A 23,470-nucleotide genomic window follows, 5' to 3' on the forward strand; every position below is an offset into this window, starting at 1 on the left:
CAGTGTTTACAGAGGTTGGCAGTGAAGTGCCCAGGGCCATGTGTGTAGGTGTGCATACGCCTCTAAGACTTCACCAGGTATTTAATTAACCACAAAATGCACTGGGATGAATACTTTAGTACTTTAGTACTTTGTTTTTATCCTTCAGGGTACGATTACCATCCTTGTTGTTAGGTTGGTACCTCACAAACACTAAATGAAGGGAGGTGGAGGTTAGCTGGTTCACAAACAACTCTTGTCTTGCAAATAAACATATTAAATCTGGTTTATTATAATTTCAATAATTTACTGTCACTGTTCATATATAATTCATGCAGCCTTTTGAGAGAACACACATTATTCCAACGAACAAACAAAATGATAAATATCATTAAATGTTTATGTTACAGACAGATAGAAATCTCGCAGAGGATGTCTTGTGTTGAAGTCATTTCTGTCAGACCATGCACACAAATAGGTAGACAAATTCTCATAAAAAAACCTTGTGCATGTGTTTTAAAATGAGGTACATCAGTTGTTGACGTAACTGTTCATTATACCATATGTTCCCAGCCAAAACCTCTAGGGAGTGTATGACTAGTTGCGACAAAAAATATCTTTTCTAAATAGGCATATATATATATGTGTGTGTGTGTGTGTGTGTGTGTGTGTGTGTGTGTGTGTGTGTGTGTGTGTATATATTATGAGATTTCTGATTTTATTCATTTAACTGTAAATTGTATTTCCCTACATGACAGTCTAATGTGGTTTCAAATACTATAACTTTTTATCATATGTAAATTTGATTTAATATTTCCTACCTAAAACTGACAAATTAAAAGATATTTACTCAAAGAAATATCTGAATAATTCTTCAAAACCCACCATGTGCAATTTCTGTGTAACAACCTTACTCAGGTTGTTAAAACCCCCATATTCTCAGAAAAAATACTAAGGTTAGACCTTAGGGCAGCAGGCAAACTGCAATGGCTGTAATGTCATCCTTAAGGGCAATTGTGCCCAATCAAAGTATGTCCACAAAAAGCTCTTGTTTCTGCCAGTGATCAGCTGAGATTGTTACATGAAGATAGACCTGTAAGATCCTCTTTGTTTAACCAGAAATTGTTGTTATATTGCTTTGTTCAAAGCCACCAGACTCCATTGACAAAAACACTACTTTTACACAGAGTTGCTGGTTTATCGATGTCTCGTAAAAATAGGTCTAAAAATACCAGAGTTGTCCCTTAATGACGAGTCCTAACTGTATGTAAATTGCGAATAGGCACAGTATTGTAAAAGCACATTTACTTAAACACACTCACATGCTACTTGAACAATATTGCAAACATATTCTCACACAGGGACACACAGACAATCACAAAGAAAAACAGCATGTACATACACATAATTACAGTACACAAAGCCATATACACACTCTGTTTTTGGGCCTAATAGGTTTTCAGTTTGAACACTTTGGACAGAGGTGCTTTGGCACTAGAGTATATCAGATATGATTCTCCTTTAGAGCTGAAAAACTCCCAGTCACTGCACCCAATTGTTGGGAGCCAATGAATAGGAACAAAGCCTTCATATCCCTGCCACCTGAAAACAAACAGAGAAGAGGAATCACATCAATGGTGTATTTGCATCTGCTTAACAAAGGCTGTAGACCTAAAATTAGCTGTGAGCCAGTTCCTAGTTCCTAGTGAATCCTCACATGTCAAATGTGCTGGTATGATTTAACTTGTCTGGCTCACGAGAGCAAAATAAACCTTTAGTATAGCAGTGTAGATATATGTCCCAGCACTATGTTGGGAGGGGAGGGCGTTGATGACAAGTTGAGTACCTGTACAGAATGCTGTTGAGAGAGTAGGATTCTCCGTTAAAGGAGTTTGCAACAACCAGGAAATATTCCTCCCCGAGGCTGAAGAACTCCCAATCCACTGCGCTGGAGAGACAGAAAAGATATGTGGTGCTGACGTGAGGCGAAAACAACAGCAAACAGGTTATAACACAGAAAGCATTCTTATAATCTGTATGCACATGCACCTGGCATACTGTAGTGATTACACATCTGTACCTGTAGGTGACAATATCCTGGAAGCGGACAAACAGCTGTCCATTCATATCCAGTTCGTAGATGGTGGAGTTGATGGCATATCGACTTGGTCCGCTACCATGGAGTCTGTGTCCATTGGCAACAACTAAAAAGACTCTGCTGCCAATCTGAAACATTTCCCAGTCTGTGGCGCAGAACGTCTGGATTCACAGGGGAGAGAAGACATCCTTAAGGTATTCTAGAGTAAGTACAATGTTGTGGTTCTTTTATGTTACTTTAGTATATTTAAGGAAATATTGTACTTTTTACTCCATTTCATTTACTTGACAGCTGGGGTTACTTTTCAGATTAAGATATTACAAAAAAAAACATATGAGAGGCTCAATGATAAGCTTGAGAGATTTTTACCCTTTAAAGTTCTCAGGGAATTTAATTTAAATCACTGTTTGAGGCACAAAAAGGTAAAATCATCAAGTATTTCACCAAAAAGTAAACATCAACCCTTTGCCGGCAAGTCAAAGCAGTGACCATGAACCACAATGTCCCCGGTTGGAGACAGTATGTGGCAGGACTTTTTTTTCTTCTTTCCTACCTCATTCATCATCATGACCCCTTAGATTAATCTGATAATACCTTTTTTTAAGATTTACTTTTACTACAACTATTGCTTGTTTGAACACAGAGGTGAAAAGACTGAAAGAGAAACAGATAAGTGAGCAACACATGTAAAAAATGGCATTTTCACTTATTTCTGGATGATATAACGTGATTCATTTACACCTGCCTCCAGGTGTTCTTAAGAATCCTTACATCCAGCTGTGGAGTTCCCCTAAATCATCTCCTTATGTGACCATCAATGTGTCAACACTCTTTCCTCAAATGTGGCTAGATTCAAATATATGATTCACTGTCAGTTACATGTCAAAGCACTGCTATCACTCAAGCAAATCATGGCAAACCACAGGCTCTATTTTTGGCCCTGTCTTAAATGTTTCTCGCTCCCCATCTCTTTCATTACCCTTTTATCTCTCCCCGTTTGTATTCCCTTCCTTCTGTGGGCACAGACAAGATAGTTTTTCATACTCAAAGATACAGATCTCATCAGAGGAAATCAAATCCAGCCGGTGAGAAGATGAATGATATGGAAATCATGCAGAAAAAAGCTTCATTAAAGTGCCATTAAGCCTCATTTCTAGCCATGCACAAACACCTTCCAGATCTATCCTGCATTTTGGTGGGGCACCAAACAAATCTGTGTTTTTTAATTAAGAAAGTGAGTGATATAAGATTCCCTTTAGTCATTTCAGGCAAATTTTCACGGCTAATTAGTCTTTTACCCTTTTATGTTCACCACATACCTTAATTGTCTGAAACACCTGGAAGCTTCCATTGACCCAAACGTAGATGACTGAGTCTACAGAAGTGGTCACCCCATCAAAGGCGTTTGCCACCACCAGGAAGTGGTACGGTCCGACTGTGAAGAACTCCCAGTCGTATGCCCCTGAGGTCAGCAGCATCTGGTGAGCCTCAAAAGACTTTGTTAACGTGTTCCATCTGTATATCACACTTTCTATAGTGTGATTATCATCACCTGGAAGACAAACCCCAAAGAGAGAGAATGAGTAAGTTAATATGTTACGGACATCATGCCAGGAGTTCTGAAAGTTAACAGGTAGCCGTTTGATGGAGTTTTTACCTTGTCTGTGGTTGGCCACAGCGAGATAGGTTTGTTGATTGATGTTAAAGGCCTCCCAGTCCCGTGCACAGTGGGTCTGCAGAGTCTGGAACCGCACAAACCGTTTTCTTTTTCTGCTCCACTTGTAAATCACAGAGAAGTCCATCTCTGGTTCTTTGTAAAAGCGCTTGTCTGACCCTCCGCCAGAGTTGGACACCACCAGAAATGTCTAGATTGAAGTAACAAAGCGCAGGGACTATTAGCTCATCAGTATAAGTATACAGTGACCAGGCAGATCTCTCCTTTTTGTCATACCTTCGAGCCCATCCTGAAGTGTCGCCAAGCTAGAGCTCCATATGTGCTGATATTCTGGTAGAGCTGGAAACCTGTGTGGCTCCACAGATACACAGCAGAGCCAGAGGCTGTTGACCGCTGAGCCATAGCAGCCATCAGACCCATGCCGGGTACCTGGAACACCTGAAGATGGAAAAATAAATGTTTTGGACAGCCGTACTGTGTAAAGGAAGGACTCACAGGAAGGTAAATAAGCAAACAAACATTTTAGATCTAGTGATCTAGTCAGTCAAAAGTGGGACTGCAACAGAAAACAAGCATCAACCCAAACCACCTATAATGGGCCAGATTCAATTTCAGGAATGGAAACCTTTGTGCCTTTTAGAGGGAATTTCTATTCATGATCCTTTGACACAGCATGTATATCCATGGCTTTTGAGCAAACTGTTCTTGTGCCTCGAGAGGTAAAACCATGTATTGTTTCATAAGACAAAAATGAAGAGAAAGGTTGGGAAAATAAATCTAATATAGTATAGCTGAATGAAAAGTACAGACACCACAATTGCACACAGTTGGATGGATACCTCTACATCATGAGTCTCTGAGCTGGTGGTGAGGACCTGGTGTTCCAACACATAGTCCAGACGTTTATGATCTGAGGAGATGGAGAGGTGAGAATCTTGTCATTTTTCAACCTAAGCTGAGTAAAATCTTTCTCATGACACGAGTGAGAGGCTGATGTTGGATTCTCACCCTCCAGCACAGTGATCCACACTGTACCGTCGCAGAGGTAGAGGCCTTTCCGAAGCGGATTGAACCACAGCTGGCCTTGTAGCCGCTCTGAGCACGACTTCTCCAACCCCACAGACACTCGTTCTTCTGTTTCTGACAGTTCACGATCGAAACACAAAGACAAGCATACAGTCAAACAGGAAGGAAGCACAGACATACATACATTGGAAAGCTTATATGTCGTGTCTTGCATTATGCAGTTTCAAATGTCTTGTAAAATAAGTAAGCAAGTTACCATAGGAGATCAGACGGCCGTCATGCTCCCTCCCCATGACAGGCAGGTCTGAGAGGAGTGGCGGTACTGAGAGGGCAGCTAGTTGGGGCTGGGAAGAAGGGCAGATCTGATGTGTGGCATCCAAACCTGGCACCAAAACCAACTGTCGTAACAGACCCTGTACATGGGGCAGCAGATAAGACGGAAAAGATTTGCCTGTTTAGAGAAAACAGTGAGCAGCAGCTTATTTCTTATTAAAGTTAGAGATGAGGAAATATGAGTCTTACTGAATACAAGCCTTTCCATCTCCCCCGACTGCCAATGTAGAATCTCGATCCCTGAATGTTGAGGTCTGAAGGGAAAAGCCTGGAGGGAACACTGTTAGCCATAAAAAGACATGATTATTTTTTAATTGCTTGGGTAAGTTGTTTTATATCTGTAAATATACTAAAAGTCTCTGTAATTAAAGTGGTCTCCTCCGTGCTTCTATTTTTATGACTGAGACAAAAGGATCTGAGACAGGAATGGTAGCATATAGGCACTGCATAGCTGCTGATATTCCTCCCTTCTGTGCACCAGAGGGAGTTTCCACAAAAAAAACATCTATCACAGACTGTCAGGCCACTATGATATGGCTGCAGGGTGTAAGTAGATTTGGAGCAATGCCATTGTATTGTGGTGACAGATCTACTATCCCTCAAGGGAATTCAGAGAGAACAGGAAGAGAGGATGGTGGGACCCACCCAGTGAACAGAAAACAGACAGAAGCAAGCACTCAAGAGGAACAAAAAAACCACATACTTACATTTCCAGGGGTGAGCCACAGTCCACTGTGAGCCTGACATTATCATTACTAATGGCTAAAACCAGAGTGTGCCACTGGTTATCAGCCAGTGGGGTGCCTTGAAACCCCCAGTGCTCCACGACCCCTCCGCGACCTCTGAAAAGGAAGTGCAGACGTTTTCCCGAGAACCTCAGTCCCAAGATGATCCGTCCACGTTCCTCGTTACTCTTCACTCGCACCTCCTTCTCTTTACTCTCCTCTTTATCGCTGTCCTCTTCCTTTATCCCCATCCCTCTTTTCCCTACTTTTTTTGGCTCCATCAAGGAAAAGATGTATTCATTTCTCTGATAGGCAGACAGGAAAATAATGAGACGTACAGTGTGTGTGGCAGGGATGGAGAGATACAACGTACATTTACTGTATTGTTTGGAGATTTATTTATTTTGAGTGTTTGTATTTATTTAGACCAGTATTGTCTTTAGAGCTGCAACACTTATGCAATTAAACAAGAAAATACTCTGCAGATTAATTGATAATGAAAATAATCGTTATTTGTATCCTAGATTATTCACTTCTTGCCACTTAATTAAAAGACTAAGTGAAGTATATGAAGCAAAGTACTTCTTCCACCACCGGCATTCATTCAGCACCGGGCGTTTCTGACAAATGTGGACACTCACCTTGGCCGTAATGCGAGTGACTTTTAGTGTCACAACAATGGAGAATTCTTTGGGGAAAAGTTCACAGTTCACCAGCAGCTGAGACGATGGAAAGCTCATGGAGGAGTGAGGGCTTGAGAAATGTATACCCCTCACTTCTCCCGCCTGCTTCATGTGCACTCCGGGTACAAGTTTGGAGGTGTCCCTCTCAAGGACAAAAGACAGAAGATCCAGAGGGAATAAATCTGTAGGCAATGCAAGAAGAAATTTCAGGAAGATTGTTTTACTACTTTTTATGCAGAAATTGCCGCACTATTTTCCAGTTTTTTCTAACCTTGGGGTCAGGACCCCTTAAAATGGTCACAAAAGAAATCTGAGGGGCTCTGAGATGACAATCAAAAATATTACCAGCTCCAATTAAGTTTGTTCTTAGTTTTCTACAGATTTCTAAAGTTTATTCAAAACAGCTGGAAAAGGAAACATCACCAATAGGCACATAGCCACTGGTGGTACAAGCGCTGTACTTAAAGTCAGTTTTGAGGTACTTCAGTTTAGTATTTTCAGTTTTTCATTAAAAAAAGGCAAATATTTAATCATTTCAGCTATTCAAAATGACAATTTGCTGCGTTTTCTTGTAATTGTTCTAATAACCTTTTAAATTATTTTGTGTTTGGGACTACTGGTCGGCTCAGTTAAAAATTATCCCCACCTCAACCAACAATAAGAGTAAAATGCTAGCTAGAAATTAGTCCATCAGTGATAATAATCTAATGATATAATTTATAAGTAGTATAACAGTTGAAAAGCACATTTCACTGTGTGGCATTAGAACTTTTACAAGGGCATGAACACATGAAAGCTGCCCATAGATCAATAGACCATTTGAAACCAAACACGCATAACTTTGTTTTACAAAAGGGGAACTGCTATAACTGCTATAAACTGTTAAATCAATCAGTGTCATAGCACGTTTGAGTCCCTCACCCCCCTTGGTGAGTGAGAAATACCCTTGGGCAGGGGTGAAGCTATAGGTGGTTTAGGAGGGGTTGTTATTAAGAGAGAATAATAGAAGAGACTCTCTCCGAAACTGAAGACACATCATTTAAACATGCACTGTGTTTGTCCGAATGTTCTGATGTGTACAGAAATGTTGCAGAAACCTAACCACATCCAGTGCCTGTACTCGTATGTGGATGTTCATTTAAGTAAATATTGCACGCAACATGGCACACACAAACATTCCCACCATACTGTAAACAGACGCAGACAGTTGGAATTAGCCAAAAGAATTTTAGCTGGAGGGGTTTCCCAGGTTTTTAGATGAAACCGTAAACCATTAACTGAACATCAGATGTATTGAAGTGAGCTGAAGTAAAAGACAGTAAAGCGGTGGTTAGGAGAGTTAAGATGGAATAAAATGGTACAATACCTGTACAGTGTCTCCATGTGTCTGTGGTTGTGTCAATGACCCTTAACCCGAGGAGAAGCAACTGCACAAATATCAGCGATGACTGTACGAAAAGCATGTCTGGTTCAGTTGCCAGCTGGTACAAATGTCTCCATATTGAAGGTATCTCTCTATCTACGGCTCCCTTTGTCTCTATTTTAAGTGACAATACACATCAGACGACTGTGTATTCTTCATATTGATCCAAGTGAGCATTTTCAGATCTTCCGATTCCAAAGAAAAATGTCTAATCAGCTGTCTAAAATCACCAAAGCTATATTGGCTTTACTTAAAGAGTAGCAGCAGACTGTCCGAGAGCATCTGTGCTTAGAGAGAAATCCATTCATCTGTGTGAAGAATCCTGCACCTGCAGCTCCTTTTAAACACCAGAGGCATGCAAATCAGTAACCAGCCTGCCACTCATCCTCCCTCAACCCCCTGTGATGACACAGACCTGCCAGAGGAGCAAGCTGCTCCACTGACTCTGTGTGTGTGAGTGTGTGTGTGTGTGTGTGTGTGTGTGTACTTATATGAGTTACTTCACAGGGCCCAAAGATCAGGACCACAGCTCACAGTGTGGGGCCCACAGTGTCTTGTGGGGACATTTTGCTGGAGCCCACTAGGAGAACTTTTTTCTAAACTATGTTGTTATTGATAAAACAGTGAGTGTCAAAAATTTGTTTGGTGATGGTTTAGGTTAGGGTCGTGCATAGGTTAGCATTCTTTAGTTACAGTATACATTGTGCCAATGGAAAGTCCCCACTAAGACAGAGACACATACAATTAGTGTGTGTGTGCGTGTGTGTGTGTGTGTGTGTGTGTGTGTGTGTGTGTGTGCAAACACACACAGAGAAGCAGACAGACTGTATGCTTTAATGTAATGGTACAGAAAATTTGTCAAAATACTTTTTCCAGATATCCACTATGTGAAAAGGGCCTGAAATGTGTCTTTTTAATTAAAAGGCAACCTAAAAACAACAACAGAAGACATGTGACCTTTAGTCCACTAATGGATGGATGGATATGAGCAGAGTTATTTTCATATTAGCTGTTCTCCCATAGTTTAGTCCCTGAGAAACTGAGGTATGTGCATGAACCCGACGGCGATATTAAAGTCTCAAACCAGGATTATTACTCGTTGAAAATTTAATGAAGTCTCAGGACGGTAAAATTAGGCATAAGTTGCAATGGCAAAGTACTAGGATCGACCTGGGATGAGTGGAATTTGTAAATAATCTTTTTATTGCATCTATTGTTAAATTGGGTAAATATCGCTGACATTTGAGTTTTCTAGCAGTCTCCAGGGAAGTTTTGATTACCTGTGATCACTCATCAAGTTAGCACCTCAACAAATACACTGATTTTAGTCTGTTTTACCCTGGTTTGCTGGTTACTAGGCGTCCACATCTCGGCTTGTGTCAGATCTCTCTGAATCCTCTCATCCACCGACCAGCATATTTACAAGGCAAATTCACTTTGTCTCTCGTCTCGCTCTCATGAAGATCATAGACTGCACATAGATCAGGATACAAGATATTGCCTCTGCTTTGCACTTCTTTTCCTCTGTCCATTCATTAATCTTTCTTCCTTCCAGGCTTGGCATGGAGTGGGTGTGTGGTTTCAGAAGGACCTGCATCCAAGCAGGTCCTTTCACACAAATGCAGTTAATGCAGATTGTCCATTCATCCGCATGCTTTTCCTTATTCCTGGTTTGACTCATCGCCTGCTGCTATTAGTCTTATCACTGTTCCAGTTGTGCTGAATGTAGCCATTCAGTCAGTGTATCAGGTGAAATCTAAGGTTCTAAATCCGGCCTCTGGTGATAACAGACACCCTGGAAGTTAGTACACTATTTTAAATAATGATCAGACTTGGTTTATTTCTTTTTTTAACTGTCTTCATTCAATTTAATGATCCTTTGTCTCTTTAAGACAATTTACGATTGTGTTATGTAGGACTACTAGAGAAATAACTCGTCTTTCCAGTGTCATGTTTCTGAAATCTGAAAAGGCAATAAAACAATGCATACAGCATTGTTTTATTGCCTTTTCAGATTTTCTTTTGTGTTGTTTCTGCATACCCATATTTCATGTCAGACTGAGTCTGTGTATTTTTTATTTGTTTGTTTTATTCATAGGTTGTTTTATAACAGAATTAAGCCAAACCACACAGGAGACATATTATCATAGTTCACTGGCACCCCCTAGCTGTCCATTTTCTTCAAGCCACTTCTCTCCATCCACAGTGCTTGTATTTACGTTTTTAGTGAGAACTGAGACTGTCTTGCATAACGGGCCACACACACGTTAACTGTATGGGCTATAGTATGACACAGTGACAGACATGTTCTGGGGTTAAATGGTTGAAGTTCGCCACAAGATGACCAAAATATCACATACATACAGTATGTAGAAGACAGGTATAATCTATATCTGTAAAATTTGTAAATGTTCCTTAGCATTATATTGTATTTTTATAAAAGCTAATCAAGAGGCACAGGCACAGCAACCCATCATATAAGTTCTGTGGTATTGGTTAGTGTTGTGTGCATTCTTTGCCCTATAAACACCAATTAAATATATGGAGTAACAGTAACGTTGATTTTTAACTTCCCTCCACAACCTAGAAAATATCCGCAGGGAGGATTGTGAAGCATTACAATAAACATGGCAAAATAATGACGCACATGACAGCAAATCTGAGTACCAAACTATATTTATTGTATACAGTAGTAAAAGACCACAAATAATGTACAAATCAGTAGAGAAACAAATAACATGACAAGACTTGGGCCCCGTTCTTCGTCCATTACAGAGTTTAGCTTGTATGTTAGACAGCTAAAAAGATCTTTGTCCAGCTAACTAAGTTCTTCAAATGCAAGTGGTGGGCTGTCTTGATAACTGTGCTCTTATTTTGAGTAACCGCAAGGAGGAAATCACGGTCACACTTGATATGCTTGTGCAGAGGCACATCTTCCAAGAGTAATCACACACAGATTCAACATGTCTCTATACTGCACAATTTTATCAAAAAGCTTGTTGTTAATGGCTGTGGAAAGGATTAGAGTTGGGTAGTCATCAAATGAAATTTAATTTTATGCTCGCTGGGACCAAAGTGGACAGTAGTGAATAGTTTACACAGCAGGTGGCAGTACAGTGAACCTTTTTCAAATGTTAGTCAAATATTTATTTAGAAAGGAAAAAGGTACTGGCATTGACTAATGTTTTTATTATATAGAATGTATACAAAAATACAGCTGAAAAACATGATGTAGACTACAGTTCAATTCCCATTTAGAAAGCACATCACCTTTCTAATGTGGCTGAGCAAAACTACATTTAAGGCTATGGAAACTTATTAAACATTAACAGACTAAAACACATGAAATTCACAAGGCCAATTACTACTGCAGCCCATATTGCATCATTTTAAATACCCCATAATACAAGAATTTACTCTGCATGTATCACACGAATTTGTCACACGCATTTATCACACGTATTTTGTTTTTTTAAATTGCATTGGTTTTAATGTTGTACTTTTTAGTGTGTATGACTGCTCAACTCGAAACCTGTTCTGACAATACTGAATGATCTGTGCCTCTAAAGACAGTGTAGTCTTGACTGAAAATAAATTAAAATTAGCATATATAAAACTGTTGTCATGATCAAACTCACCCTGAATACGCTTGCATTGTTACAGGTTTTGAGTGCAAAGACTACTTGCTTCCACAACAGATACATTTTAACCCTGGCTGAACTGAAAAATCCAAGCTTACGTCTGCCTGTCAGTCAACTCAAGCCAACTCAGTTGTTAGTGTACGAAGAACAGGGCCCTGTGGGTACAGAACACTTAGCTCCCAAACTCCATTCGTTGGCCTCCCTGCCCTCCCGATATGCAACAAGCTGCAGGCGTCCTTCTCCATAACTGTAAAATATTGGGGACACTCATCACCACTTGGGATATCTTCACTGTCTGCAACACTGCAGCCTGATTTTAGCCTGAAACTTCTACCTTTTACACACAAGGAAACAACTTGATAGTTGACATAGCAGTGAAAAGTGTCTACAAAATGTGTTAACAGAAACATACTGACTTTTGTTGGATATTGTTGCACAAGCTGGAAGCTGCTCCTCTTCAAAACACACCTAGAATCAGTTGTCCCATCAGCCTACATTTGCAAGAACAATACAGAGATGAGGCAGCTGACCCCAAAACAGCACTGAGGAAAGGCCTTCCAGCTCCTCCCACCCACAGCCCACCCTCTACGTTTAACTCCTCCCATAAGCAGAGCCAGCTGTAAGGACACCTTACGAAGTGGCTACTGACCTGCTTCATCGGCAAATAGGGAAAGAAAGTAAAAAGTGATGTATTCCATGTCAAGAGACTATCCTTACACAGCCAAACCCTTACCAGCTACAAAAATGGGTCCACCTCCATGGTATAAATTAAAGTTCCCTCCCCTGAACCGGCATTTGACTGGATGAGTCTGTACCACGGATGCCCACAAAGAACCTCTCTCAATTATTAGAAGTCAAAGAGGAAGCAAATAACATTAATGAAATACAAACTCCCTTAAAATGTGATAGTTTTGACCTTGCAGTTTGCTTTTAGAGTGATCCAAGTACATCAAATATGAAACCGAAGTTCGGTCTTTGGAGTATTGGTCCAAGCCCCACAACATTTATCTAACATCCACTCTGATACTTCTGTACAGGAAAAAAAACAATGACCAGCAAGCCCCCTGGGTGTTAATTCTTAAAAGAAAGATCAAAATAATACAAAACCATTGCAGAATGCTTTAGCAAAAGCACCTAAAATGCAGAGAGAGTTAAAATACCTTTTTGACAGGACCAGGAGTCACCATTTGGACAAAAAACACACAAGAAAGCGAAGTGAAATGGAAGGCGGGTGTGTATTAAGTTCAGATAGTGCTTCCACTTCAAAACATTTTCATGCCCACTGACTGTGACCCCTGGGAAAAAAAAATCTTGCAGAGCCTCGAATTCGACCCCCACGGATGAAAACCGAGACAATCTACTGGATACTAAGCTTTCACTGGAGCGTCAATGAAAAGCGCTGACAAACCAGGGACACCTGTGACGCGCTGTTGGTCCAGTCACAGCCTGCGGCGCCAGAAGGAAATGTTGTCCTGATTGGCCGGCGGAGAGACTGTCGACACGCACAAAAGTTCAGTCCTGGCTGAGACCGTACATAAACAGGTGAGGAGCCCGCCCCCCCCACCCCTGCACAAAAAACCGTGACAGACATCTTTAAACTGAAGAAATAATTATAATAATAATAATAATAATAATATAATAGGCTGAGAAGAGCGATGGGGAGGGGAAGGACAGTGAAGGTGGCTGAGGGCGTGGTCTGAGGGTGGCCGTCAATGAGGGGGAGGAGAGAACTTAGCAGTGCCCGCCTGTCTGCTGCTGGAAAACATCTATGGTGTCTTCATCTTCCATCTCCAGCTGAGAAGAGCAGAGCCAAAGACGCTTGAGTTAGTGGATATAAACAATAACCAGTTAAAATTATGCATGAAACTGAAAACATGCAACTTAAATGATTTAAGACTATTCAGCATGGCTAAAATGTTTAATTGTCCAGTCCATGTCAAACTGAACAATGCTCTCAGGATCCTCTAATGCGTTACCATCATGTTGAAAGATAATTGCAGTAATGTTTAGCGATTTGAATAGAGGATGTTATCTTACCTGTGCAGGTGTATCCGTCTCATTGATAGGCTGGCCATCGAACCTGAACCTGATCTGCCTTATTGAGAGACCCTGCAGGAGCGGCATGACATGCATGAAGATAAATCCATGTGCAAGGCACTTTTGATACAGGAATAGGTGAAGTGTGCAAATTATGGGGCTGCTGAAGGAGGCACTTCAGCAAATCCAAAATAATTGCATGTTATTAGAGAGGAGGAAATGGAAGAGCTTCCAGCTCACCTGTCTTTCACAGTACGCCTTCATTAGTTTGCTGAGGGGTGTGTGTCTTTTGATTTTGAACTGGACCACCGACCCATCTTGCCCTGCAACCTTGAGATTGATGTGATCGTTCTCGGTCTTTACTCCCTCCTGCAGAGACAAACGTGTTTGACATCAGGTAAAAACAGCGGGTTACACAGCACAAACATAACGTTTAGGAGGCTGCATTGAAGACATCACAGACACACTACAGAGAGGAGCACTGCTCAATGAGACTTAAGGCAGCCACATAAGTTACCAGACTGCTAGCTACTTATAGCCTGCAACTTTTAAAGAAATGTCACAATAACCAAGAGCGACCATGATGTATGGCAGAGGAAGCAGGCAACACAGTTTGGTACATATTCAAGCTAAACAAACTTACGTTAGCAGGGCAGGTTGCAGTATGTTGTTAGCCGGGCGATCACAGATGCTAACGTTAGCATGATTAGCTCCGGGCTAGGTGTTGGCACGCCAGCCCTCTAAGACCGATGCTGAGTTTTAGCTGCCGGCTAACGCAGCTAACAGTTTTGTTTTGTTGTGCTGTGTCCAAACAAACACCGGCACATTAAAAACACCACGGATACGTCAGTTTTATATGAATGCGTCACCTCCATTAGCGCCGTTTTGTCGCTGCTGCAGTTGCGGCATTTGCGGCGTTGCGGACACAAACGTGGTCCCGTTTCGACAAAGAAAAAAAAATCCGCAAATGACAATCATGGTGTAATTGGTGTTTTAGCTCACAATCCTCGAGACATCATTTAGTAACAAAGAGACTCTCCTATTTACACCTGCACGGTGTTGTGTAATCGCGTTTAAATGTAAATGTGAATGTGCGGGTGCTCATTCATTTGCGAAACAAACACTGCGCCGATTTCAGAGAAACGTGCAAACCAGGCCATTTTAGATTGCACATCTAAGAAATGGTTTGGCAGGATCTCGCCAGAGCCATCAGCACAAATCCACAGCTCTCCGGAGCTTTTTATCTTACCTTTGGCTTTTCCTCTGACATCCTGGCTGTATTTCGTGTGCAGGTTTTCAGATTAGTCGGTTAATTGGGGTTTATTTGTCTCTCTGCCGCCTTCTGTCCTCTCTTCTCCTCCACCGACGGGTGCGCGCTTTGGACCGCTGTTGCAAATAAACGATTGGCTCTGAGAGGACCACGTGACTGCTAAACCGCGGGGGCGCGGACGCGGGGGCGGGCACCCATACAAAATACTCGATCACGCGAGCCGAGGAAGGTAATGCTCCATCAAAACCTCTGAATAACCTTCTTTGTATTCACACACGCTGTGATAACGTTGAATTAAGACGTAAAAAAATCTAAATATTGCACAGTAAATGAGACGAGCTACAGTGTTTAGATATAGTGTCATAGTGTAAAAATATAACACCAGCACCAACAGAAGCTACTGGCAGGGTGTTTACTGATAAACCAATAAAGTGATTAAGTAAATAAATAATAGACTGATAAAGTCCTAAACATGCTTTTTACATATATATTATTTATTGGCACATGCAGTTTAGTGACTACTAACTGCATATTGTGGCTTTATAATAGGTAATCTAATATAATCACAGGGCACGAGCATACATGGCGTGAAACTAATATCTTTTCTGGTTTACAGTTTTTTCCTTAGAAAACATGTTGAAAATGTGTTTTTTAGGATTCCACTTGAGAAGTTATACAAAGGATGACTCTATGAGACAGCCCATGGTCTTTGTAATGTCTGAGATTTCACACAAAAATACTGCAGTATCATCTGTCCTGTCCGCTGACAGCATTTCAGCTCTGATTTCAATATCTAAATACCACTGCAGGAATCATTTTGAATTTGTAGGGTCAATACTAAAAAGCAGGCTGACATGATAACTGTGCAGGATCACCCTGAAGCTGGTGGCTTGTGCCATATGGTAATTTAAAAGGAACCATTCCAACTGTTTTATAACATTTTAACAGATGCAGTGAATTATTGTAAAAAAAAAAGTGTTGATGCTTCAGAAAGATTTGTCAAGTCACGCCAACACCTTTTAAAAGAAACTTGTTCATTTCCTTTAGTTATTAATTGCCTCCTTGCAAAAATACAGATCAAACTATAATACTAACTACCCATTTATTGCCTGATGATATATTAATCGGATTAAATTCATGCAAAGGAAAAATCCAAACCACTGAGTTTCTGACATGAAATAACCCAAAGGAAATTATAATGTTCTTTAACTCACACAAATATCTTTGAGGCATTCTGAGCATTTAAACTGCAGTTGTAAGCAGGCTGAAAAGCACAATGCATCCAAAACACAGTCAATAAAAGTCCAATACCATTGATGGAATTAATTCTGAGTCCAAAGTCTTTTATTAGGCTTGTTTATTTTTACAGGATATGCAGTCAAAGGTAGAATTAGGCAGACTTCAATCCAACTTTAGGATCAACATATTCAACTTACGTTAATGATTACTTTATATATCCAGAGTGCAAAGGTTTAGAATTAAATTTCACTTCATATTATTAACATATTTTCCAGCCCACAATACATTAAAAACATCATCCCTGTCAGTGGAACATACAGTAATAACACAATAAAAATGACCTGCAACAAGTAGCTTTCAGAATAGGACGCAGAGTTTGAGAAAAGGAGAGAAATCACACAAAGTACAAAAATAGGTCGTGATTTTTAAGTGTATCACTAAATCAGCAGCGGGGCAAAGAAGCAAAACAGATGAAATTTTGCAGATGCAACAAATTTTCTTAAGCAAAAGGAAAAAATTGTTCAGTAACCAAACTGGACTCTTTCCATTCTGTGCAATTAAACTGAAGACTTAACCTAATAAAAGTAGACTGATAGAAACTGATAGGATAGTAACACTATAGTCTTGCTGCTACATGTGTGTATTCTAGCGATCGGTTACAGCCCCTTGGGTCATCACATTGAACACAACGACACAACCTGTTCATTGGCTGAATGAAGCCAGAGGCTGGTTGTACAGAACTACTGCCACTTCTCTGTAATTGTTAGTTATATTTGACATGACGTTACACGGTTGATGTCTGTTGTGCGAGAGGTCAGAGTTCAGGGAAAACAGAAAGGTCGTGGTGTACATCTCACAGGTCCTCTCATGCAAATTTGGAGTATGGGTTTTGCCCACTTAGACCTAGTGAAACATAAAACAATCAGTAAAGTCATTGATTTAAAAGAGCAGCTTGAGATTTTTGAGAAAACATGTATTTGTTTTGTTGTTGAGAGCTAGAAGAGATGATCGATACCACTCTCGTGTCTGTTGAGTTAAATATGAAGCAATCACCAGCAGTCGGTTGGCTTTGCTTAGCACGAAGACTGTAAACAAGGGGAAACAGCTAGTCTAACTCTGTCTGAAGGTGACTACCAGCATGTTTAAAGGTCACTAATTAACATGTTAAATTGAATTTGTATGAATCCAAAAACCAAAGTGTGGCCCGTAAAACTGCAATGTGCCACTTTTATAGATGAAAAATGAAAAATAGATTTTTGTACAGATTAAGCAATCAAGAACTGGTGTTTTCATTCCTAAGCTTCTAGAGGTGCTGGTAGTTGGACAGAGGTTGGCTAGCTGTCCCCTCACCCATTTCCATTCGTGCTAAGCTAACCGTCCGCTGCCAGTGCCTTTGTGTTTCCTATACAAACACGAACACTAATAAGCACTATGTCAAACTATTTCTTTAATAATCTCTGTCAAGTGTAAACCAGAAAAATCTTAATGTAATTTTAACCTATTTTCCCCATCAAAAGCCCAGAAGCCCACATTTAGTTTTTCTTCCAAAGGCACAGAAAGTCAAATCTGCTCCGTGACCCTATGTGCATGAAAAAGAGTGATGAAGAAAAAGCAAGGGATAGCTCACCATATTTCGTCCTGATTTCATCGTGTCTCTGTTTCATCTCCGCCTTCCTGTAAGAACAAAACATTCTCTTCTTAGCCAGACAATGACTGATAATATTTTTCTCACTCTCCAACACTCCCAAAAGTCATGTGGCCACAAACCAGTTTGGGCTGATAACAGTTTGACGTGTGCATTTTTCCCTCATCGCTTTTGCCTTTGTGTTGTGGCTGTGCAGAAAACTGATATGGACCACGACCAACAATGTAACAGGGGCAGCTGGTGCGTCAAGTGTCCTGTAGATTGTAAACTATGTGGCAAACCTCCACATTGAGCCTATGAAGGGACTACCTGAAAGCAGGAATACAATCTTTACTGTGTATACCTCTATATGAAAACATCTACTGTATGTGTGCATTTGTACTGTAAGGGAAAATATAAACAAATAGTATAAATCAGTGCAAACTAATCTGCACACAGCAATATTGGGGAGTCACTCTTTACAGTTTACAGCTGATAGGCCACAGCAGCAGTTTACAGCGGCATGAGGAAAAGTTACACACAGGCTGAAAGGCCGTGTACACGGAAACATTAACATGGAACCAGATAATTAAAGAAATGTAAGCGTGGATGAGGAAGTGTGAGGTTTTTGTTCATGAAGGGGAAAGAATTGTTCTCGTTGTGGAGCCCAGTGCTGCACTGCTGGCCTGTTTGAGTTCAGATGCAGCCTGATAATCAGACTTAATTATCATATTGTTTCATTTCATTATTCACCAATTGGATTACGTGAAAAAAAAGAGGTCTGCAACCAGGCTGGTTCAGATTAAAAAGCTTTTACTAGTGGTGACTGACCTTGTCTTTTTAAACATCTTTTTGCACAGGGGAGCTTCTGATAAATCTGAAGATTTATCACATACACTCACAGGCTTGAAACCTGAAACAGAGCATCATTTCTCACCTTTCCTCCTGCTTAATTTTCTGCTTATTGGCCTGTCTCTGCATCCTGGCCTCAAACCTTCTGGATCTGACACACAAACAAACACAAGACCAAAGTTAATTTGTGGTTAGATAAGTCATGGGAAAGTACACACTGTGTGTTTCAGGTACACACACCTTAAGGTAACCACACAAAAGCTGAGATGTACAATGGCGATATTATCTTCACATGATTAGACTGAAATATACCATACAGCTATCTCCTTTTAAAAAAACAGACATATTTTACATATACTTATTTATTTATTGTAAATGTTTCTATTTAGCTTTTATGTTTCTTGACTTGTTTTTACTTTATGTTCTCTAACCATGTTTATTGTTACATGCTGAAATACCAAAGCAAATTCCTTGTATGTGAACAAGCCAGTGCTGATTCTGATTCATCATGATCACACGACACACACGTGTCTGTAGATTTGTGTCTTTAAAGTTCATTTTCTCAAAATTATTTTCTTCCCTCACACTCTAAGACAGAAATCACCACTTCAGTAGCTTTTACACACACCAAACCTTCTTTTGGTTTTATTCACATCGAAGCTCTGGAGGTTTTTACAGAGGGCCTTGTTCATTGTTGACTTTAGTGCCAAAGACATGGTGAAAAGTGTTTTGGTTAACGGCTGTGGATAGTAATTTTGTATTCATAGAGTGATAAAAAAAAAAAAAGATATCCAACAATGAAAAAAAAAAAAAACACACTTTGGCCTTAACCACACCAAACTCATACTCAATCATCTGTGACAGTAAGCGTGAGAGCAACCTGCTGCCTGTACATGTGATGTTCTGTACATTAATGCATATCTCAGAGGGTAAGAGAGGTATTTATAGAAAGGAGTGGAGTGGGAGAGTGTGTGATCGAGGTACACCTTCCATTTTTATTGTAAATGTGCATTTCATTTTGTTCATGCTTCATGTCTGATGAAAGAAGCTAAAAAAACACAGGCACTGTAACAGATAGGTTACATTAAATAGCCCTTTTGCAACCAGATATAATCAGTCGTGTCTGAGTTTTTTCCCCATGAGTGAAACTCATAACTCATATTATATGAGCTGCCATAAACAACAGCGGCAAACTGCTTTCTATGTGGTAACTTCTTTATATTGTGGTGTCTGTATCTGTGAGGACCTTAAATGATGAGCTTAAACTCACTGTACCACTGTTTCACAGAGCCTGAACTTAACTACAATGAGCCAAAAGTAAAGCGTGATGCCTCAGCCTCCCTTTTGTCGGTTACTATTCAGTCATACAGCAAGCGGGTCGACCATTGCTCACAACACACTTACCCAAAGTTCTCACACTTGCAGCAGCAGAACAGGCAGACCAGGAAGGCGATGATGATAATTCCACCAATCACTGCCAAGGTGATTATCAATATCTGGAAGTTCACTACAGATGGAGACACACAATGACAAAGTTACACAGTCACAAATGCACCCTCGACACAGAAAGCATACATGTTCTACCTCCTTCCTTGGCTCCTCTTTTCTGGTCTTTTTGCTCTGACATAATAATTCTACATTATAACACAGACAGTATAGGTATAATGTTATTAGAGTCTCTTTGATTATAATCTTTATATGTATATATGCCAGGAGATTATCACGGTTAGTTTATTGGATTACTCGTGAAGAATGTCCCTTTCATAATGTTTATTTAGTAATGTGTAGTCTGGTGCTTGGCAAGTCTAATGGTAAAATGGTCTGTATTGTATTGCACCTTTCTAGTCATCTCAACTAAAAAAAAAAAAAATAAATAGAAAAGAAACAGGTATTCCAGTTAATATTCCTGATTATTTTATCCACCCACCCATTTTATCCATATCACCCACCCCGACAAAGCAATAACACATGCTAGGTTATCCCCTGATTTACAAAAATTGAAGATGAGGTGTTGTTATATGTCCACAAACTGTTGGCCAAAAGAAAATCCCATGGCCATCCATTGTTTTTAAAGTTTGTATGCAGTTTAACCAACGTTTAGGTCCGTTTGGGTCTGTTTAGGTTTCAGCGCTGAGAATCAGCCCATAATATAGCTCAGAGAAGAAGTGCTGTTGCTATGGTTACCTAGTTACAGAGTGAAGCTACACCTGCCAGCCAATCAGAAACAAGTATTTTCTGTAGCCATGGTATCCAAGTGTTCTGTTCTTTGGGTTTAAGACTGACAAAAGAGGACATCTAAAGAGACCACCTTGAACGTTTGGAAAGTGATGGACATTTTCCACTATTTTCTGACATTGAATAGAGAAAATGAATGATTAACTGATTAAGAAAACAATCTCAACTGACAGGGGAATGTATCCGAATTATCTGTGAGATCTGGTGGTATGAAGATAACGTACCAGCAAAAACCCTTTTCACCAAAATGCTTCAAACAAACAAATAAAATCTAAGCACAATTTTATTCAAGTTGGAGTCAAGTGGTGGAGCAGTGGTGGAGTAATTTTAATTTTATTTAATGTAGTTCTGTTTCTTGCACCTGTAGTGTCCTACGTCTCCAACACAAACTTTTGTTTATTTTAAACTCGTGAATATTTCAGTATATGTAGATAAAACCGTGATTGTATATATGTATATGTTTTTGTGTACATATCACTTCTTTTATTACATGCAAATGAATAAAATAAAAACAAGCTGTGTGTGTGTGTGTGTGTGTGTGTGTGTGTGTGTGTGTGTGTGTGTGTGTGTGTGTGCGCAGTCTTACTCCAGCAGAGCCCCCAGCGCGCATCGTTCAATGGGCAGAGAGAATGGGGTGGAAGGATGGTCGACACTGGGTATGTTAAACAGGTCTTGGTTTTGATACACCACAAGCACTGTGAAAATACACATCATGACTTTTTATTATGGGAACGAGCATTGACTTCCGAAGTATTCAGGGCAGGTGTATCACGCACACACAAAAGGTAGAAAATGGAGGAAGGTGGTGGTAATGGGTGACAGATCAGTTACTCCTCAAACCAGTCCAACCAGGTGTGGAGGTGGAGGTGGAGGAGGAGTCTGGCTCCAGTTCCTCCAACTCAGACACTTCTTTTCTTCCACCAAACACACGATGTAAACCCAGAAAGAAATCAGCAAAAGCTTTTTTGTTTTAGGACTCACCGTCACGTTTTGCAGACATTCCTCGCAGGTTGTGCCATTCTTCGCCTCACACGCTGTGGGGGAGAAAAAAAAAAGTCAGTTAAAGTTAGGAAAAAAAACAACCCACACCAGTGCACAGAGGCGAAATAGAGGTGAACTCCATCAACAGGGTGCTTTTTAAGGGTCCAAACACTTTGTACTAGTGACTGTACTGGATTAGCTGAAAACATAATGAGAGGCAGATTAAATGAGGCCTGTAGGTTTGTGCTCAGTGTGGTTTTTGTAACCACTGCTAATCCTCCTGGGACATTTTCCATGGAGACACGGCACAGTAAACACACAGACCAGTCATATTAGTATCAGCAGGCTACACGGGACAACAGCTGGGCTTGTGAGAGAATAGCCCTGAATCTGTAAAGCTGAGGCGCTAACAGAGTCTCATTTCTCCTTTTGGTTTGTTTGTAGCTACTCCTGCTGGTTTTGGGCCCTGAGGGGCGTTGTGACCTGAGAAGAGACTTATTGTTCCTGCTGAGAGGTTTCAACAATACACACAGATATGAAACAAACAGGGGCACAATGATATCAAGAAAATCAATGTTTATCTTACTTTTCTATGTAGATTTGTATGCTGAAATATTGGCCTTTACCTGAGATTTTCTGAATTACGTTGATAAATCATTTTAATACAGAAAATACAAACAATGGAGACTCAAATTAAGTTTTCAAGTTGCTTTTTGTTCTGGTCCGTTCAAATGAATCAACAGAAACTTTAAGACAAACAGCCAAAAGAAGTCTTTTGTCTTCAAATCATGTGAGGGCTTTGTGATCATTTGCATTTTATCTAATGCCTAATAAAAAAAAAAAATGAGTGGGCTAAAAGCGATTAAATGAAAGGGAGAGATTCTTTTCAGCGGCCATTAATTCCTCAGTCACCAAAGACTCCCTGATTTCCGCTCCTACCTTGGCCAGGTGCGGCAGACTGGGCGAAAACTGTCACCAAACCGAAAAGGAGCAGGAGAGCGGGGAGAAAAACCCGTGAAGCCATCATCCAGCCACTTAGAGGCAGATTAATCCAGATGCTTTTAGATTTAGAAGACTCTCAGCGCGGAAGGAGGAAATCTGACCGACAGCTGAAACTGGGAAAGTGAAGCTGACGAGAAGGAACCAAACGCTGAATCTTGACGCACGCTGGTTACGCACCAAAGACAAAAGGAGAGGAGGGCGTGTGTGTGTGTGTGTGTGTGTGTGTGTGTGTGTGTGTGTGTGTGTCCGGGAGCGTTTTTCCTTGTGTGTTGTGGTGTAAGTACTTCACTCAGATCAGCACACAGCAGTGGATACTGCTACTTCATTACCAGTAAAAGCCCTGCATTCAAAATCTCACTCACATAAAAGTAAGCAACTATTCCTTATAAGTGAGGTACTCACTTAGTGCCTCCTCTGACTGATTTATTATCAGGCCTACATACTTTGTGAGATGATCAGTGTGAGAGGAATTAAGAATAAATATTTTACATATCTTAATCTGAGAAATTTAGAGGAAAATTCTCTGCCGATAACAAGGTGTTATTATTTCACGAGGAGCCAAAATGAAGATGTAGAAGAAGCAACTGGACATTTGGGGGGAAATTTGGGCTCCCTGGTTGGAGGGTTAGATCAAAGATCAGCAAAGA

The 23,470-nt window shown here is 40.4% G+C and overlaps 3 protein-coding genes across 3 annotated transcripts; all 3 read right to left on the minus strand.

The window, feature by feature from the left end:
- Positions 1-1,387: 1,387 nt before the first annotated feature.
- LOC139212295 (thrombospondin-type laminin G domain and EAR repeat-containing protein-like) lies at positions 1,388-6,645 on the minus strand. Its single transcript, XM_070842810.1, has 12 exons — positions 6,478-6,645; positions 5,819-6,141; positions 5,301-5,391; positions 5,035-5,191; positions 4,761-4,892; positions 4,592-4,662; positions 4,029-4,190; positions 3,735-3,942; positions 3,397-3,629; positions 2,060-2,238; positions 1,826-1,927; positions 1,388-1,581 (listed from the first exon to the last, which is right to left on the minus strand). Exons 1-12 carry the CDS (start codon positions 6,628-6,630, stop codon positions 1,428-1,430), a joined length of 1,965 nt encoding a protein of 654 aa, XP_070698911.1. The 5' UTR covers positions 6,631-6,645; the 3' UTR covers positions 1,388-1,427.
- Positions 6,646-10,600: 3,955 nt separating this feature from the next.
- Positions 10,601-14,993, minus strand: sumo3a (small ubiquitin like modifier 3a). The gene is made up of 4 exons (XM_070842181.1): positions 14,870-14,993; positions 13,861-13,989; positions 13,621-13,692; positions 10,601-13,377 (listed from the first exon to the last, which is right to left on the minus strand). Exons 1-4 carry the CDS (start codon positions 14,888-14,890, stop codon positions 13,315-13,317), a joined length of 285 nt encoding a protein of 94 aa, XP_070698282.1. The 5' UTR covers positions 14,891-14,993; the 3' UTR covers positions 10,601-13,314.
- Positions 14,994-16,212: 1,219 nt separating this feature from the next.
- pttg1ipa (PTTG1 interacting protein a) lies at positions 16,213-22,916 on the minus strand. The gene is made up of 7 exons (XM_070842658.1): positions 22,761-22,916; positions 21,822-21,874; positions 21,427-21,535; positions 20,010-20,112; positions 18,691-18,756; positions 17,757-17,803; positions 16,213-17,032 (listed from the first exon to the last, which is right to left on the minus strand). Exons 1-7 carry the CDS (start codon positions 22,846-22,848, stop codon positions 16,995-16,997), a joined length of 504 nt encoding a protein of 167 aa, XP_070698759.1. The 5' UTR covers positions 22,849-22,916; the 3' UTR covers positions 16,213-16,994.
- Between the last annotated feature and the right edge of the window lie 554 nt (positions 22,917-23,470).

This window comes from Pempheris klunzingeri, chromosome 13 (assembly GCF_042242105.1).
Source record: "Pempheris klunzingeri isolate RE-2024b chromosome 13, fPemKlu1.hap1, whole genome shotgun sequence".
In the NCBI taxonomy this organism is placed as follows: domain Eukaryota; kingdom Metazoa; phylum Chordata; class Actinopteri; order Acropomatiformes; family Pempheridae; genus Pempheris; species Pempheris klunzingeri.

Excerpts from the sequence above, each read along its gene's own strand:
- LOC139212295 (XM_070842810.1), bottom strand. The coding sequence starts at position 6,630 with ATGAAGCAGGCGGGAGAAGTGAGGGGTATACATTTCTCAAGCCCTCAC. Across the intron at positions 5,392-5,818 it reads TGTGGCTCACCCCTGGAAAT|TGTTCCCTCCAGGCTTTTCC; the intron begins GTAAGTATGTGG and ends TATGGCTAACAG. Across the intron at positions 5,192-5,300 it reads GATGGAAAGGCTTGTATTCA|GGTCTGTTACGACAGTTGGT; the intron begins GTAAGACTCATA and ends CCCCATGTACAG.
- sumo3a (XM_070842181.1), bottom strand. The coding sequence starts at position 14,890 with ATGTCAGAGGAAAAGCCAAAG. Across the intron at positions 13,990-14,869 it reads TGTCAGAGGAAAAGCCAAAG|GAGGGAGTAAAGACCGAGAA; the intron begins GTAAGATAAAAA and ends TTGTCTCTGCAG. Across the intron at positions 13,693-13,860 it reads AGGCGTACTGTGAAAGACAG|GGTCTCTCAATAAGGCAGAT; the intron begins GTGAGCTGGAAG and ends CCGCTCCTGCAG.
- pttg1ipa (XM_070842658.1), bottom strand. The coding sequence starts at position 22,848 with ATGATGGCTTCACGGGTTTTTCTCCCCGCTCTCCTGCTCCTTTTCGGT. Across the intron at positions 18,757-20,009 it reads TGCAAGTGTGAGAACTTTGG|ATCCAGAAGGTTTGAGGCCA; the intron begins GTAAGTGTGTTG and ends TTTGTGTGTCAG. Across the intron at positions 17,033-17,756 it reads TGAAATCAGGACGAAATATG|GTCTAAGTGGGCAAAACCCA; the intron begins GTGAGCTATCCC and ends ATGTTTCACTAG.